Consider the following 15,218-nt stretch of genomic DNA (forward strand, 5'->3'; position numbering starts at 1 on the left):
GATCAAACGCGTTGTGAGATAACGTCACTCTGCAGCGGTTTGCTGCCACTTTCCTTCATGCTTTGTTTTTCAGAAAGACTTTAGTCTGTGTTGCCCAAACAAAGAGAAGAAAAAAGAAATGAGGCTCATTTTTCTAAGCATTTGTTTTTGTAATATTCTTCTCTGCTACAAGCAGGAGTCTAACTGAACCAGCTCCAGAATGAAAATGGCAGACATTAAAGGTGACATATTGTATAAAAAACTCCTTCTTCCTGTTCCTGGGAGCATATATCAGGGCGTCTGAAGTGTAAAACTCCTTCTTCCTGTTCCTGGGAGCATATATCAGGGCGTCTGAAGTCACCAGCAGGTGTAAAACTCCCCAAAAACACAACCCTGGTGTTTATTTAGTTCCCCTTTGTGTGAAAGTTCCTCCTTTAACGAGCCGTTCTGATTTTCATTTCTAAACTACGTCACTCCTTAAGTTGGCTCCGCCTCCTCTGCTAAGCCCCGCCCACTCACCTCCACCCTGCTGGACGGATGAAGCCAGCTTCTGGTGGAAATGTTCTGCTGTCAGCTGCACTGAGGAGCATGCATCTTCCATCCAGCAGCAGCCTCAGAGGATATAAGAGCCCAGTGGATAAACTATATCTGAGGCTAATGTTCCAGCAGAGTTAGCTAAAGACTGTGAATGTGCAGCAGACACTTTTCATCCCACTGTTTTAACAACTTGGTCCAGTTCAACGCTGGACTGAAGAAACTGAGCCACAAAGAGGATCAGTTCCAACTCTCAGAGCCTGAACTTCAGAGCAGGGAAATGGAAGCATCTGAGAAATAACTCCTCATGGTTTATTTACTGATTTATTTCTTCCTTTAGCAGCAGCTAACGCTAACAGCTTAGCTAATGAAATAACTCCTCATGGTTTATTTACTGATTTATTTCTTCCTTTAGCAGCAGCTAACGCTAACAGCTTAGCTAATGAAATAACTCCATGGTTTATTTACTGATTTATTTCTTCCTTTAGCAGCAGCTAATGCTAACAGCTTAGCTAATGAAATAACTCCTCATGGTTTATTTACTGATTTATTTCTTCCTTTAGCAGCAGCTAATGCTAACAGCTTAGCTAATGAAATAACTCCATGGTTTATTTACTGATTTATTTCTTCCTTTAGCAGCAGCTAACGCTAACAGCTTAGCTAATGAAATAACTCCTCATGGTTTATTTACTGATTTATTTCTTCCTTTAGCAGCAGCTAACGCTAACAGCTTAGCTAATGAAATAACTCCTCATGGTTTATTTACTGATTTATTTCCTCCTTTAGCAGCAGCTAACGCTAACAGCTTAGCTAATGAAATAACTCCTCATGGTTTATTTACTGATTTATTTCTTCCTTTAGCAGCAGCTAACGCTAACAGCTTAGCTAATGAAATAACTCCTCATGGTTTATTTACTGATTTATTTCTTCCTTTAGCAGCAGCTAACGCTAACAGCTTAGCTAATGAAATAACTCCTCATGGTTTATTTACTGATTTATTTCCTCCTTTAGCAGCAGCTAACGCTAACAGCTTAGCTAATGAAGATGACGTACACCAACTTCTAAGGAGTTACTGCTGTTCCTTTCTGAAAGATGAACATTATTGTTCCCACATTACTTTGTTAGCTGAAGCTTTCTAGCTGAACGGTTCCGTTCTGTAACTCAGACAACCTGCAGCTGTGTTTAAGGTGTGTTTCCTGCTAACTTACAGCTAACTGCTAACTTACAGCTAACTGCTAAACTGTTTCAATAGAGTAAGTGAGTAGGTGCATTTTACCCCTTAGCGGCCTGATAAATATCACCAATACAAACACTTAGAGTGAGGAGCCTGTTGTGTTTTTCACATTTATTCAGTGCCACAGAAAATTTGTTCTTGTTTTAATTCCTGTCAAAGTGAAAAAGACCAAAGTGTGTTCACTCATCTGTTTATTCAGTTCAGCTCCATGTCATGTATGTGCAGCCTAAACATCAGTCAGGTTAAAAGAGGCCTGCTGGGATACGTTAGTTTTATGTTCTGGTCCATGTCTCCACAAAGAAGAACATCTTACAACCTACATGTGGACCTGGAACCAGAACCAGAACCTTGCACTGCAGTCCGTCAGAGTCACGGTGGTTAAACTGGTCTGTATCACTCCGAGTTGTGTTCAAGCTGTCTGAGCACTTTGCTCTACAGGAACCTCACTGATGGTGGCACATTGGTTATCTTAAAACTGCTAAAAACCACATCACACATTCAGAACCATCGAAGTCCAAACTGAACCCAACTGCAGTGCCGATCACATTGTGGGGTTTGTCAGTTTGTTCTGAGCCTGTTGGAACTGGAGGAGCCTGAGATCCAGTCGGCAGATTCTTCAGCATTTAAAAACTGAGCTTCACCTCCTGACTGAGCAGGTGGCGCCCCCCGGTGGCTCCTCCTACTCTCAAACTTTCAGTCTGCTGGAAAAACTTCTGATGGAATTTTTCTCTTCAGTTTTCCTTTTGCTGAAAAAAAGCAAATGAGAACCAGACGGCCGAGAGGAGGGAGGAGGGGAGCTGCTCTGGGATCAGATGTCTGCTGAAGGAGGAGGAGCTGTGGTGTCGGTCTGCCGCTCAGATCAGACTCTCACAGAAAGCCTGAAGCTGCTGAGAGACGCGTCTGTTTGGACAAACTGAGGCTGGAATAACGGGGAAAGTCAGAGGGAGTTGAACTGAGGCAGCAGAGGAGGAAGAGGAGGAGCTGGGAGCTCTGGAGGCGCAGAGCTGAGTCGGCACATTCATGAAGGAGACTGCAGACGGACGGCGGCGGCGTTCCGGGCTCAGTCCCACGGTCCGTTTAACAGATTCTGAGGTCGATTCTGAGGCGTGATGTTGAGACGCAGATGGAGAGTCGGACCGGTCCGATTCCTGAAAGAGTGACAGAACCAGGGCGGGAGGATGAGGGAGGGGGAGACGACGCTGAACTCCACATGAACCGCCACAGACAGAACCAGCTGGGGCGGAACCAGGAGAGACCGGACCATCGGAACCAGAGCCAAGCACAATGTTTCTCTTTGGATTTCTCTGAAACTGAGTCAGAACTTACTGGAACTTGTACAGGAAGAGCCCCATTTTGAAGTCAGACATTAGGATGACCTCCGACCTCTGACCTGCTCACCGACCTACCTGAGCAGGTGCTGGAATGCAGCTGAACCGCCCGCGCAGCGCCCTGCTTGGGTTCAGCCTGCATCCTCCTCCGCCCTCCTTCTCAAGTCAGTTCAGTACCATGAGGTTCTCCTACCACCTCCACAAAGCTGCGGCGCTCAGCAGCACCTGCCGGACAGGTGAGTCCACCGGCTTCTGGGGAACATGGGGCTGATGGTGCTTCTCTGAGGCTTTGAAACAGGTGAAGATGGCGTTCAGCGTCACGCTGCGGTCCATCGTGAAAGCGTTTCAGGTCATAGTCTTTATGGTTTTAACATCCGAGTCACAGCTAAACCTTTTAGTTCGTTAGCTGTAATTTACACATGAGACCGGCCCGAGGAAGCGCTTACATCACAGCGTGGGGGGGGTCATGGTGAGCAGAACCAGCGCCTGGAAGGAGCTTCAACATTAAGGTGCACGGACTCTGGCTCAGACATATAACTGTGTGGGCAGCCATGCTCGTGCTCAACTGTTGTCATAGCAGCCTGACGCCGAACCGAGGTCGGCGCGTTGGGCGGAAATCGGATGGAAGAGGGGGTGGAGGGAGGGTTAGGTTAGGGTTAACTGGGTTAGGGTTAACTGGGTTAGAGTTAACCGGGTTAGGGTTAACTGGGTTAGGGTTAGGGTAAGAAACTCTATCCCTACTCCGTTTGGAGTAGTAGGGTTAGGGTTAGGTAGGGTTAACCGAGCGCCTGAGCTGCAGACAGTGTACAGACAGCGCTGGGTTAGAGTTAACCGGGTGGGTTAGAGTAGGTTAGGGTTAACTGGGTTAGGGTTAACTGGGTTAGGGTTAACCGAGCAGGGTTAGGGCTGCTGTTCCTGATCCATTGATCGAACCTGATTTCTCAGACGTCTTTAAGGTGCCTCTGACCTGTGAACTGGTTGAAAAGGAATATAATTGTTCTCCTTTAGGGTCTCATTCCTTCTTTTTCAATCAATCAATAGTTTATAAAAAATGTAAAAGTAACTTTTTAAATAAAACATTTTTAAAATTCTGATTCTCAAATATTTTAAAGATTTTTAATGATTATGAAATCTTTAAAAATATGAATGTTTTTTAAAACGTTGTTTGATAAAAGAAACTAAATTCAGGAGTTTATAAAATCTAAAACTCTTTAGATTTCATGGACGACCAGCAGCTGAAGCTTCAGATCAGAACCGGATCCAAAATGAAGCCAGGGATCAGAACCTGGGCGGTACTGCTTAGCTTAGCATAAAGACTGGAAGTGGAGGGAAGCTGTTCTGATCCAAACCTCTGAGCCAGAACAGTTTCTTCTGAGGTGGAGTGGAAGGACCCTGGAACCAGACTGGAACCAGACTGGAACCAGACCGGAACCAGACTGGATCCAGACTGGAACCAGACTGGAACCAGACCGGAACCAGACTGGAACCAGACCGGAACCAAACTGGAACCAGACTGGAACCAGACTGGAACCAGACTGGATCCAGACCGGATCCGGGTGTTCCACAGTGTGTGAAAGCAACGTGGGTCGCAGTCATCTGGATGTTTTCAGTGGCGCTGGAGCAGCGTCTCATGCCCCCACCCTGACCCATATCCCTGTCTTCCCAGCATGCCGAGCAGCAGGCAGATATGAATGAAGAGCTGGAGGTTAAAAATAGTCGCCTGGTTCAGCTGCTGAGCAGGAATGATAAACTCCGGAGGGCTGGACCGGCGCCAGATTCAGACCCTGTGAGGACTGAGGTCAAAGAGTCAAATAAAAACCTACTGTCCTCTTTTCCCATGTGGGTCTGAAGCTCCAGAACCAGCTGCAGAGGCTTCACCTGATGGATCTGATCCTGTGGTTCCAGGAAGGTTCTGTCAGATAATCTAGAATAATACTTTATTACCGGGCCCTGAAGGTTCTGTCAGATAATATAGAATAATACTTTATTACCGGGCCCCGAAGGTTCTGTCAGATCATATAGAATAATACTTTATTACCGGGCCCCGAAGGTTCTGTCAGATCATATAGAATAATACTTTATTACCGGGCCCCGAAGGTTCTGTCAGATCATATAGAATAATACTTTATTACCGGGCCCCGAAGGTTCTGTCAGATCATATAGAATAATACTTTATTACCGGGCCCTGAAGGTTCTGTCAGATCATACAGAATAATACTTTATTACCGGGCCCCGAAGGTTCTGTCAGATCATATAGAATAATACTTTATTACCGGGCCCCGAAGGTTCTGTCAGATCATATAGAATAATACTTTATTACCGGGCCCTGAAGGTTCTGTCAGATCATATAGAATAATACTTTATTACCGGGCCCTGAAGGTTCTGTCAGATAATATAGAATAATACTTTATTACCGGGCCCTGAAGGTTCTGTCAGATAATATAGAATAATACTTTATTACCGGGCCCTGAAGGTTCTGTCAGATCATATAGAATAATACTTTATTACCGGGCCCTGAAGGTTCTGTCAGATCATATAGAATAATACTTTATTACCGGGCCCCGAAGGTTCTGTCAGATCATATAGAATAATACTTTATTACCGGGCCCCGAAGGTTCTGTCAGATCATATAGAATAATACTTTATTACCGGGCCCTGAAGGTTCTGTCAGATCATATAGAATAATACTTTATTACCGGGCCCTGAAGGTTCTGTCAGATCATATAGAATAATACTTTATTACCGGGCCCCGAAGGTTCTGTCAGATCATATAGAATAATACTTTATTACCGGGCCCCGAAGGTTCTGTCAGATCATATAGAATAATACTTTATTACCGGGCCCCGAAGGTTCTGTCAGATCATATAGAATAATACTTTATTACCGGGCCCCGAAGGTTCTGTCAGATCATATAGAATAATACTTTATTACCGGGCCCCGAAGGTTCTGTCAGATCATATAGAATAATACTTTATTACCGGGCCCTGAAGGTTCTGTCAGATCATATAGAATAATACTTTATTACCGGGCCCTGAAGGTTCTGTCAGATAATATAGAATAATACTTTATAACCGGGCCCTGAAGGTTCTGTCAGATCATATAGAATAATACTTTATTACCGGGCCCTGAAGGTTCTGTCAGATCATATAGAATAATACTTTATTACCGGGCCCCGAAGGTTCTGTCAGATCATATAGAATAATACTTTATTACCGGGCCCTGAAGGTTCTGTCAGATCATATAGAATAATACTTTATTACCGGGCCCCGAAGGTTCTGTCAGATCATATAGAATAATACTTTATTACCGGGCCCTGAAGGTTCTGTCAGATCATATAGAATAATACTTTATTACCGGGCCCTGAAGGTTCTGTCAGATAATATAGAATAATACTTTATTACCGGGCCCCGAAGGTTCTGTCAGATCATATAGAATAATACTTTATTACCGGGCCCCGAAGGTTCTGTCAGATCATATAGAATAATACTTTATTACCGGGCCCCGAAGGTTCTGTCAGATAATATAGAATAATACTTTATTACCGGGCCCTGAAGGTTCTGTCAGATCATACAGAATAATACTTTATTACCGGGCCCCAAAGGTTCTGTCAGATCATATAGAATAATACTTTATTACCGGGTCCTGAAGGTTCTGTCAGATCATATAGAATAATACTTTATTACCGGGCCCTGAAGGTTCTGTCAGATCATATAGAATAATACTTTATTACCGGGTCCTGAAGGTTCTGTCAGATAATATAGAATAATACTTTATTACCGGGCCCTGAAGGTTCTGAAACACCCTGTTGGACCAAAGGTTCTGAAACATATTGTTGGACCGGGCCCCAAGGGGGCTTATCAGCTGGAAGAAGACATCCGCTTTAAAGTGACCAATCGGGGGGATCAGTGCTCCATCGCTGCGTGTTACGCACCGAACCGGCGGTTGTGCCGCACTCGGACCTCTTCTGTGTCAGAACCTCTTCTGTGTCAGAACCTCTTCTGTGTCAGAACCTGACCCGCCGGCAGCTGGACTGCAACCCTTAGTGCCGTCTCTGATCTCACGGAACCAGTGATCGGTGCTTCAGTCAGAAGCAGGTAGGGCCGACTGTTCGTGAAGGGGTTAGTTATAGTTATGGTTATAGTTATAGTTATAGTTATGGTTATGGTTATGGTTATGGTTATAGTTATAGTTATAGTTATGGTTATAGTTATAGTTATAGTTATGGTTATGGTTATGGTTATAGTTATAGTTATGGTTATGGTTATGGTTATAGTTATAGTTATGGTTATGGTTATAGTTATAGTTATGGTTATGGTTATGGTTATAGTTATAGTTATAGTTATAGTTATGGTTATGGTTATAGTTATAGTTATAGTTATAGTTATGGTTATGGTTATGGTTATGGTTATGGTTATAGTTATAGTTATGGTTATGGTTATGGTTATGGTTATAGTTATAGTTATGGTTATGGTTATGGTTATGGTTATAGTTATAGTTATGGTTATGGTTATGGTTATAGTTATAGTTATGGTTATGGTTATGGTTATGGTTATGGTTATGGTTATAGTTATAGTTATGGTTATGGTTATGGTTATGGTTATAGTTATGGTTATGGTTATGGTTATGGTTATGGTTATAGTTATAGTTATAGTTATAGTTATGGTTATGGTTATGGTTATGGTTATGGTTATGGTTATGGTTATGGTTATAGTTATAGTTATGGTTATGGTTATAGTTATAGTTATAGTTATGGTTATAGTTATAGTTATAGTTATAGTTATAGTTATGGTTATAGTTATAGTTATAGTTATAGTTATGGTTATGGTCCTCGCGGTACTGTGACGGGTGTTTGTTCCTCCGCTCTGTGCTGCTCCTTTTGTTTTGTATCAGTGATGTTTCAGCTGCTTCAGTTTATGACGCTTTTATCAGTTCATCAGGAAGAATCTGTTCATCAGGAGGAATCAGTTCCATCCATCATCTGCCTCTTCTCCGGGGGTCGGGGGGCAGCAGCTTTAACAGAGAAACCCAGACCTCCCTGTCCCACTTCCTCCAGCTCCTCCGGGGGGACCCCGAGGCGTTCCCAGGCCATAGTCTCTCCAACGTGTCCTGGGTCTCCCCGGGTCTCCTCCCAGTGGGACGGGCCCAGAACACCTCCCCAGGGAGGCCTCCAGGGGGCATCCTAACCAGATGCCACCTTATCTGACTCCTCTCAATGCGGAGCAGCAGCGGTTCTACTCCGAGCCCCTCCTGGAGGACTGAGCTTCTCACCCTATCTCTAAGGGAGGCCCAGACACCCTGTGGAGGAAACCCATTTCAGCCGCTTGTATTCGTGATAGCCAAAAGTACTTTTACTCAGATTACTTTTGCAAAAGCATTTTTACTCAGATTACTTTTCTAAAAAGTATTTTTACTCAGATTATTTTCTAAAAAGTACTTTTACTCAGATTACTTTCTAAAAAGTACCTTTACTCAGATTACTTTCTAAAAAGTACTTTTACTCGGATTACTTTCTAAAAAGTACTTTTACTCGGATTACTTTCTAAAAAGTACTTTTACTCGGATTACTTTCTAAAAAGTACTTTTACTTGGATTACTTTCTAAAAAGTACTTTTACTCGGATTACTTTTTAAAAAGTACTTTTACTCAGATTACTTTTAAAAAAGTACTTTTACTCAGATTACTTTCTAAAAGTACTTTTACTCATGTTACTTATTAAAAAGTACTTTTATCCATTACTTTCGCCAAAAGTACTTTTACTCATATTACTTTTGCCTAAAGTACTTTTACTCATATTACTTTCACCAAAAGTACTTTTACTCATTACTTTCAAAAAAGTACTTTTACTCATTACTTTCAAAAATGTACTTTTACTCATTATTTTCAAAAAAGTACTTTTACTCAGATTACTATTTAAAAAGTACTTTTACTCAGATTACTTTTAAAAAAGTACTTTTACTCAGATTACTATTTAAAAAGTACTTTTACTCAGATTACTTTCAAAAAAGTACTTTTACTCAGATTACTTTTTAAAAAGTACTTTTACTCAGATTACTTTCTCAAAAGTACTTTTACTCAGATTACTTTCGCCAAAAGTACTTTTTTCCATTATTTTCAAAAAAGTACTTTTACTCATTACTCTCAAAAAAAGTACTTTTACTCATTATTTTAAAAAAAGTACTTTTACTCATTATTTTAAAAAAGTACATTTAATCAGATTACTATTTAAAAAGTAGTTTTACTCAGATTACTGTAAAAAAAGTAGTTTTACTCAGATTACTATTTTAAAAGTACTTTTACTCAGATTACTTTTAAAAAGTACTTTTACTCAGTTTACTTTCAAAAAAGTACTTTTACTCAGATTACTTTTAAAAAGTACTTTAACTCAGATTACTATTTAAAAAGTACTTTTACTCAGATTACTTTTTAAAAAGTACTTTTATCCATTACTTTCGCCAAAAGTACTTTTATTAATTATTTTCAAAAAAGTACTTTTACTCATTACTTTCAAAAAAGTACTTTTACTCATTATTTTCAAAAAAGTACTTTTACTCATCCATCCATCCATCATCTGCCGCTTATCCGGGGGTCGGGTCGCGGGGGCAGCAGCTTGAGCAGAGAAACCCAGACGTCTCTGTCCCCGGCCACTTCCTCCAGCTCTTCCGGGGGGACCCCGAGGCGTTCCCAGGCCATAGTCTCTCCAGCGTGTCCTGGGTCTTCCCCGGGTCTCCTCCCAGTGGGACGGGCCCTGAACACCTCCCCAGGGAGGCCTCCAGGGGGCATCCTAACCAGATGCCACCTCATCTGACTCCTCTCAATGCGGAGGAGCAGCGGTTCTACTCCGAGCCCCTCCCGGATCACTGAGCTTCTCACCCTATCTCTAAGGGAGAGCCCAGACACCCTGAGGAGGAAACCCATTTCGGCCGCTTGTATTCGCGATCTTGTTCTTTCGGTCTCTCCCCACAGCTCGTGACCATAGGTGAGGGTAGGAATGTAGATTGACCAGTAAATAGAGAGCTTCACCTTCTGGCTCAGCTCCTTCTTCACAGCGACGGGTCGGTGCAGCAACACTGCAGACGCCGCACCGATCCGCCCGTCAATCTCCCGCTCCATTCGTCCCTCACTGTGAACAAGACCCCGAGATACTTGAACTCCTCCACTTGGGGAAGGATCTCATTCCCGACCCGGAGAGAGCATTCCACCCTTTTCCGGCTGAGAACCATAGTCTCGGATTTGGAGGCGCTGATTCTCATCCCAGCCGCTTCACACTCGGCTGCGAATCGCTCCAGTGAGAGCTGAAGGTCACGGCCTGACGACGCTAACAGAACCACATCATCTGCAAAAAGCAGAGACCCGATTCTGAGGTCGCCAAATCGGACACCCTCAACGCCCTGGCTGCGCCTAGAAATTCTGTCCATAAAAGTTAGGAACAATGCGGCAATTCGGACCAAACTCTGGCACCGGTCATACAGAGACCAAAAGGCCCCTATCAAGGGGTCCGGCACTCCATATTCCCGGAGCACCCCCCACAGGACTCCACGAGGGTCACGGTCGAACGCTTTCTCCAAGTCCACAAAACACATGTAGACTGGTTGGGCGAACTCCCATGCACCCTCCAGGATCCTGCCGAGGGTATAGAGCTGGTCCACTGTTCCACGGCCAGGACGAAAGCCACACTGCATCTCCTGAATCCGAGGCTCGATTATCCGACGGATCCTCCTCTCCAGTACCCCGAATAGACCTTACCAGGGAGGCTGAGGAGTGTGATACCCCTATAGTTGGAACACACCCTCCGGTCCCCCTTTTTAAAGAGGGGTACCACCACCCCAATCTGCCAGTCCAGAGGCACTGTCCCCGATGTCCACGCGATGCTGCAGAGGCGTGTCAGCCAAGACAGCCCTACAACATCCAGAGCCCTGAGAAACTCAGGACGGACCTCATCCACCCCCGGGGCCTTGCCACCGAGGAGCTTTTTGACCACCTCGGCAACCTCAGCCCCAGAAATGGGAGGCCCCGTCTCCGAGCTCTCCGACTCTGCCTCTTCCGAGCACGTGTTGATAGGATTGAGGAGTTCCTCGAAGTACTCCCCCCACCGACTCACAACGTCCCTAGTTGAGGTCAGCAAAGCCCCGTCCCCACTGTAAACAGTGTTGACTGTGAGCCGCTTCCCCGCTGAGACGCCGGATGGTGGACCAGAATCTCTTCGAGGCCGTCCGGAAATCGTTCTCCATGGTCTCACCGAACTCCTCCCAGGCCCGAGTTTTTGCCTCAGCAACCGCTGAAGCCGCGGCCCGTCTGGCCTGTCGGTACCTATCAGCTGCTTCCAGGGTCCCACTGGCCAAAAAGGCCCGATAGGACTCCTTCTTCAGCTTGACGGCTTCCCTCACCACTGGTGTCCACCAGCAGGTTCGAGGGTTGCCGCCACGACAGGCACCGACCACCTTACGGCCACAACTCCGATCAGCTGCCTCGGCAATGGAGTCACGGAACATGGCCCATTCAGACTCAATGTCCCCCACCTCCCCCGGGATATGGTTGAAGCTCTGCCGGAGGTGGGAGTTAAAGCTCCTCCTAACGGGGGATTCTGACAAACGCTCCCAGCAGACCCTCACAATACGTTTGGGCCTGCCAGGTCTGATCGGCATCCTCCCCCACCAGCGGAGCCAACTCACCACCAGGTGGTGATCAGTTGACAACTCCGCCCCTCTCTTCACCCGAGTGTCCAGGACATACGGCCGCAAGTCAGATGATAAAACCACAAAGTCGATCATCGAACTGCGGCCAAGGGTGTCCTGGTGCCAAGTGCACATATGGACACCCTTATGCCTGAACATGGTGTTCGTTATGGACAGTCCATGACTGGCACAGAAGTCCAACAACATAACACCACTCTGGTTCAGATCGGGGGGGCCGTTCCTCCCAATCACACCCCTCCAGGTCTCACTGTCATTACCCACGTGAGCATTGAAGTCCCCCAGCAGAACGAGGGAGTCTCCGGTAGGAGCATTCTCCAGTGCCTCCCCCAGAGACTCCAAAAAAGGTGGGTACTCTGAACTGCTGTTTGGCGCATAGGCACAAACAACAGTCAGGACTCGTCCCCCCACCCGAAGGCGGAGGGAGGCTACCCTCTCGTTCACTGAGGTAAACCCCAATGTACTGGCACACAGCCGGGGGGCAATAAGTATGCCCACACCTGCTCTGCGCCTCTCACCACGGGCAACTCCAGAGTGGAAGAGAGTCCAACCCCTCTCAAGAGGACTGGTTCCAGAGCCCAAGCCGTGCGTCGAGGTGAGTCCGACTATATCTAGCCGGAACCGCTCAGCCTCGCGCACCAGCTCCTTCCCCAACAGAGAGGTGACGTTCCACGTCCCAAGAGCTAGCTTCAGTAGCCGAGGGTCAGACCGCCAAGGCCTCCACCTTCGGCCGCTACCCAGCTCACATCGCACCCGACCCCCTTGGCCCCTCCCACGGGTGGTGAGCCCGTCGGAAGGGGGACCCACGTCATCATTTCGGGCTATGCCCGACCGAGCCCCATGGGCACAGACCCGGCCACCAGGCGCCCGCTGCCGGGCCCCACCCCCGGGCCTGGCTCCGGGGGGAGGCCCCGGTGTCCCATATCCGGGCAAGGGATCACGAGGTCCAAATTTTTTGTTCATCATAAGGAGTCTTTTGAGCTGTTCTTTGGTCTCTCCCCACAGCTCGGGACCATAGGTGAGGATGGGAACGTAGACTGACCAGTAAGTAGAGAGCTTCACCTTCTGGCTCAGCTCCTTCTTCACCACGACGGGTCGGTGCAGAGCAACACTGCAGACGCTGCACCGATCCGCCGTCAATCTCACGCTCCATTCGTCCCTCACTGTGAACAAGACCCAGAGATACTTGAACTCAGATACTTGGAATCTGTTCATCTGGATGAATCTGTTCATCAGCAGGAATCTGTTCATCAGGAGGAATCTGTTCATCTGGATGAATCTGTTCATCAGCAGGAATCTGTTCATCAGCAGGAATCAGTTCATCTGGAGGAATCTGTTCATCAGGAGGAATCTGTTTATCTGGAGGAATCTGTTTATCTGGAGGAATCTGTTCATCAGGAGGAATCTGTTTATCAGCAGGAATCTGTTCATCTGGAGGAATCTGTTTATCAGCAGGAATCTGTTCATCTGGAGGAATCTGTTCATCAGGAGGAATCTGTTCATCTGGAGGAATCTGTTCATCAGGAGGAATCTGTTCATCAGCAGGAATCTGTTCATCTGGAGGAATCTGTTTATCAGCAGGAATCTGTTCATCTGGAGGAATCTGTTCATCTGGAGGAATCTGTTCATCTGGAGGAATCTGTTCATCAGCAGGAATCAGTTCATCTGGAGGAATCTGTTCATCAGCAGGAATCAGTTCATCTGGAGGAATCTGTTCATCAGGAGGAATCTGTTTATCAGCAGGAATCTGTTCATCTGGAGGAATCTGTTCATCAGGAGGAATCTGTTCATCAGCAGGAATCAGTTCATCTGGAGGAATCTGTTCATCTGGAGGAATCTGTTCATCTGGAGGAATCTGTTCATCAGGAGGAATCTGTTCATCAGCAGGAATCTGTTCATCTGGAGGAATCTGTTCATCAGGAGGAATCTGTTCATCAGGAGGAATCTGTTCATCTGGAGGAATCTGTTCATCTGGAGGAATCTGTTTATCAGCAGGAATCTGTTCATCTGGAGGAATCTGTTCATCTGGAGGAATCTGTTTATCAGCAGGAATCAGTTCATCTGGAGGAATCTGTTCATCAGGAGGAATCAGTTTATCAGCAGGAATCTGTTAATCTGGAGGAATCTGTTCATCAGGAGGAATCTGTTCATCTGGAGGAATCTGTTTATCAGCAGGAATCTGTTCATCTGGAGGAATCTGTTCATCTGGAGGAATCTGTTTATCTGGAGGAATCTGTTCATCTGGAGGAATCTGTTCATCAGCAGGAATCTGTTTATCAGGAGGAATCTGTTTATCAGCAGGAATCTGTTCATCTGGAGGAATCTGTTCATCTGGAAGAATCTGTTTATCAGGAGGAATCTGTTTATCAGGAGGAATCTGTTTATCTGGAGGAATCTGTTCATCTGGAGGAATCTGTTTATCAGCAGGAATCTGTTCATCTGGAGGAATCTGTTCATCTGGAGGAATCTGTTTATCAGGAGGAATCTGTTCATCTGGAGGAATCTGTTCATCTGGAGGAATCTGTTCATCAGGAGGAATCTGTTTATCAGCAGGAATCTGTTCATCTGGAGGAATCTGTTTATCAGGAGGAATCTGTTCATCTGGAGGAATCTGTTCATCTGGAGGAATCTGTTTATCAGCAGGAATCTGTTCATCTGGAGGAATCTGTTCATCTGGAGGAATCTGTTCATCTGGAGGAATCTGTTCATCTGGAGGAATCTGTTCATCAGTTTTTCATCTGAATGAATAAAATTAAATGAAATCACGTGATCCTCCATCTGATGTATTTACACTCTGTCACGGATGCTCGCTCCACCCCCCTCTCTCTCTCTTAATTGGTTGTCAAGGAAACCGAAATGGAAAAGAGAGAGCCAGGCAGAGAGGGAGCGCGTTCCCGCCCTCTCCCGCACTGCTGCCGCCACCCGCACGCGCACCGGGGAGAACTCGGAAACCAACCGAGTGGGTCGACCGCTTGATCAGTCCTGAAGCAGCTGCCTCGGGTCTGCTGTCGGTCCAGACCTTCGGTGTGTGTGGGTTCGGACCAGTCTGTTGCGCCCACGCGTGTGTGTGCGTGCGCGCGGGTGTGTGCGTGAACCGGTTTCTTCTGCTGCTGTGGACCGGGGAGCCGCTCCGTCCCCGCACCAACGTCTCTTTAATGACCGGATTTGTGTTTTGCTGCGCGATGTACATGGACAGAAGCAGCCTGACCAGGGGTGAGTCCGCAGCCACATCTGCACTGCGCGCGCACACACTGCACATACCTGCTGACAGCCGCTGCATGGGCGTGCGCATACACACAGCAGCGCGCACGGCTGCAGCGCTCTCAGACCTATTTTCATCTTTCATATGGAGAAATAAAAAGAATCGTCAGAATGATCCTGTTTGAGGGGGGCTGGGGTGACATTCGCGTCCTCACAGAGGCTGTCGTGCACGCGCACACACTGACCGACATC

The 15,218-nt window shown here is 46.1% G+C and overlaps 1 protein-coding gene across 2 annotated transcripts in view; it reads left to right on the forward strand.

Moving 5' to 3' along the window:
- Positions 1-3,111: 3,111 nt before the first annotated feature.
- fgd1 (FYVE, RhoGEF and PH domain containing 1) overlaps positions 3,112-15,218 on the forward strand; it is a 46,633-nt gene continuing 34,526 nt past the window's right edge. The window contains exon 1 of one of the 2 annotated variants that reach the window (XM_072367537.1): positions 3,112-3,311. In XM_072367537.1, coding sequence (XP_072223638.1) covers positions 3,170-3,311 — 142 coding nt within the window. In that variant the 5' untranslated portion in view covers positions 3,112-3,169. Of the gene's footprint in view, positions 3,312-14,666; positions 14,979-15,218 lie in introns of those variants that run through there. The other variant, XM_072367538.1, reaches the window with a different exon arrangement.

Source organism: Leuresthes tenuis, unplaced genomic scaffold (genome assembly GCF_036924035.1).
Source record: "Leuresthes tenuis unplaced genomic scaffold, fLeuTen1.0.hap1 SCAF_16, whole genome shotgun sequence".
NCBI classification, from domain to species: Eukaryota; Metazoa; Chordata; class Actinopteri; order Atheriniformes; family Atherinopsidae; genus Leuresthes; species Leuresthes tenuis.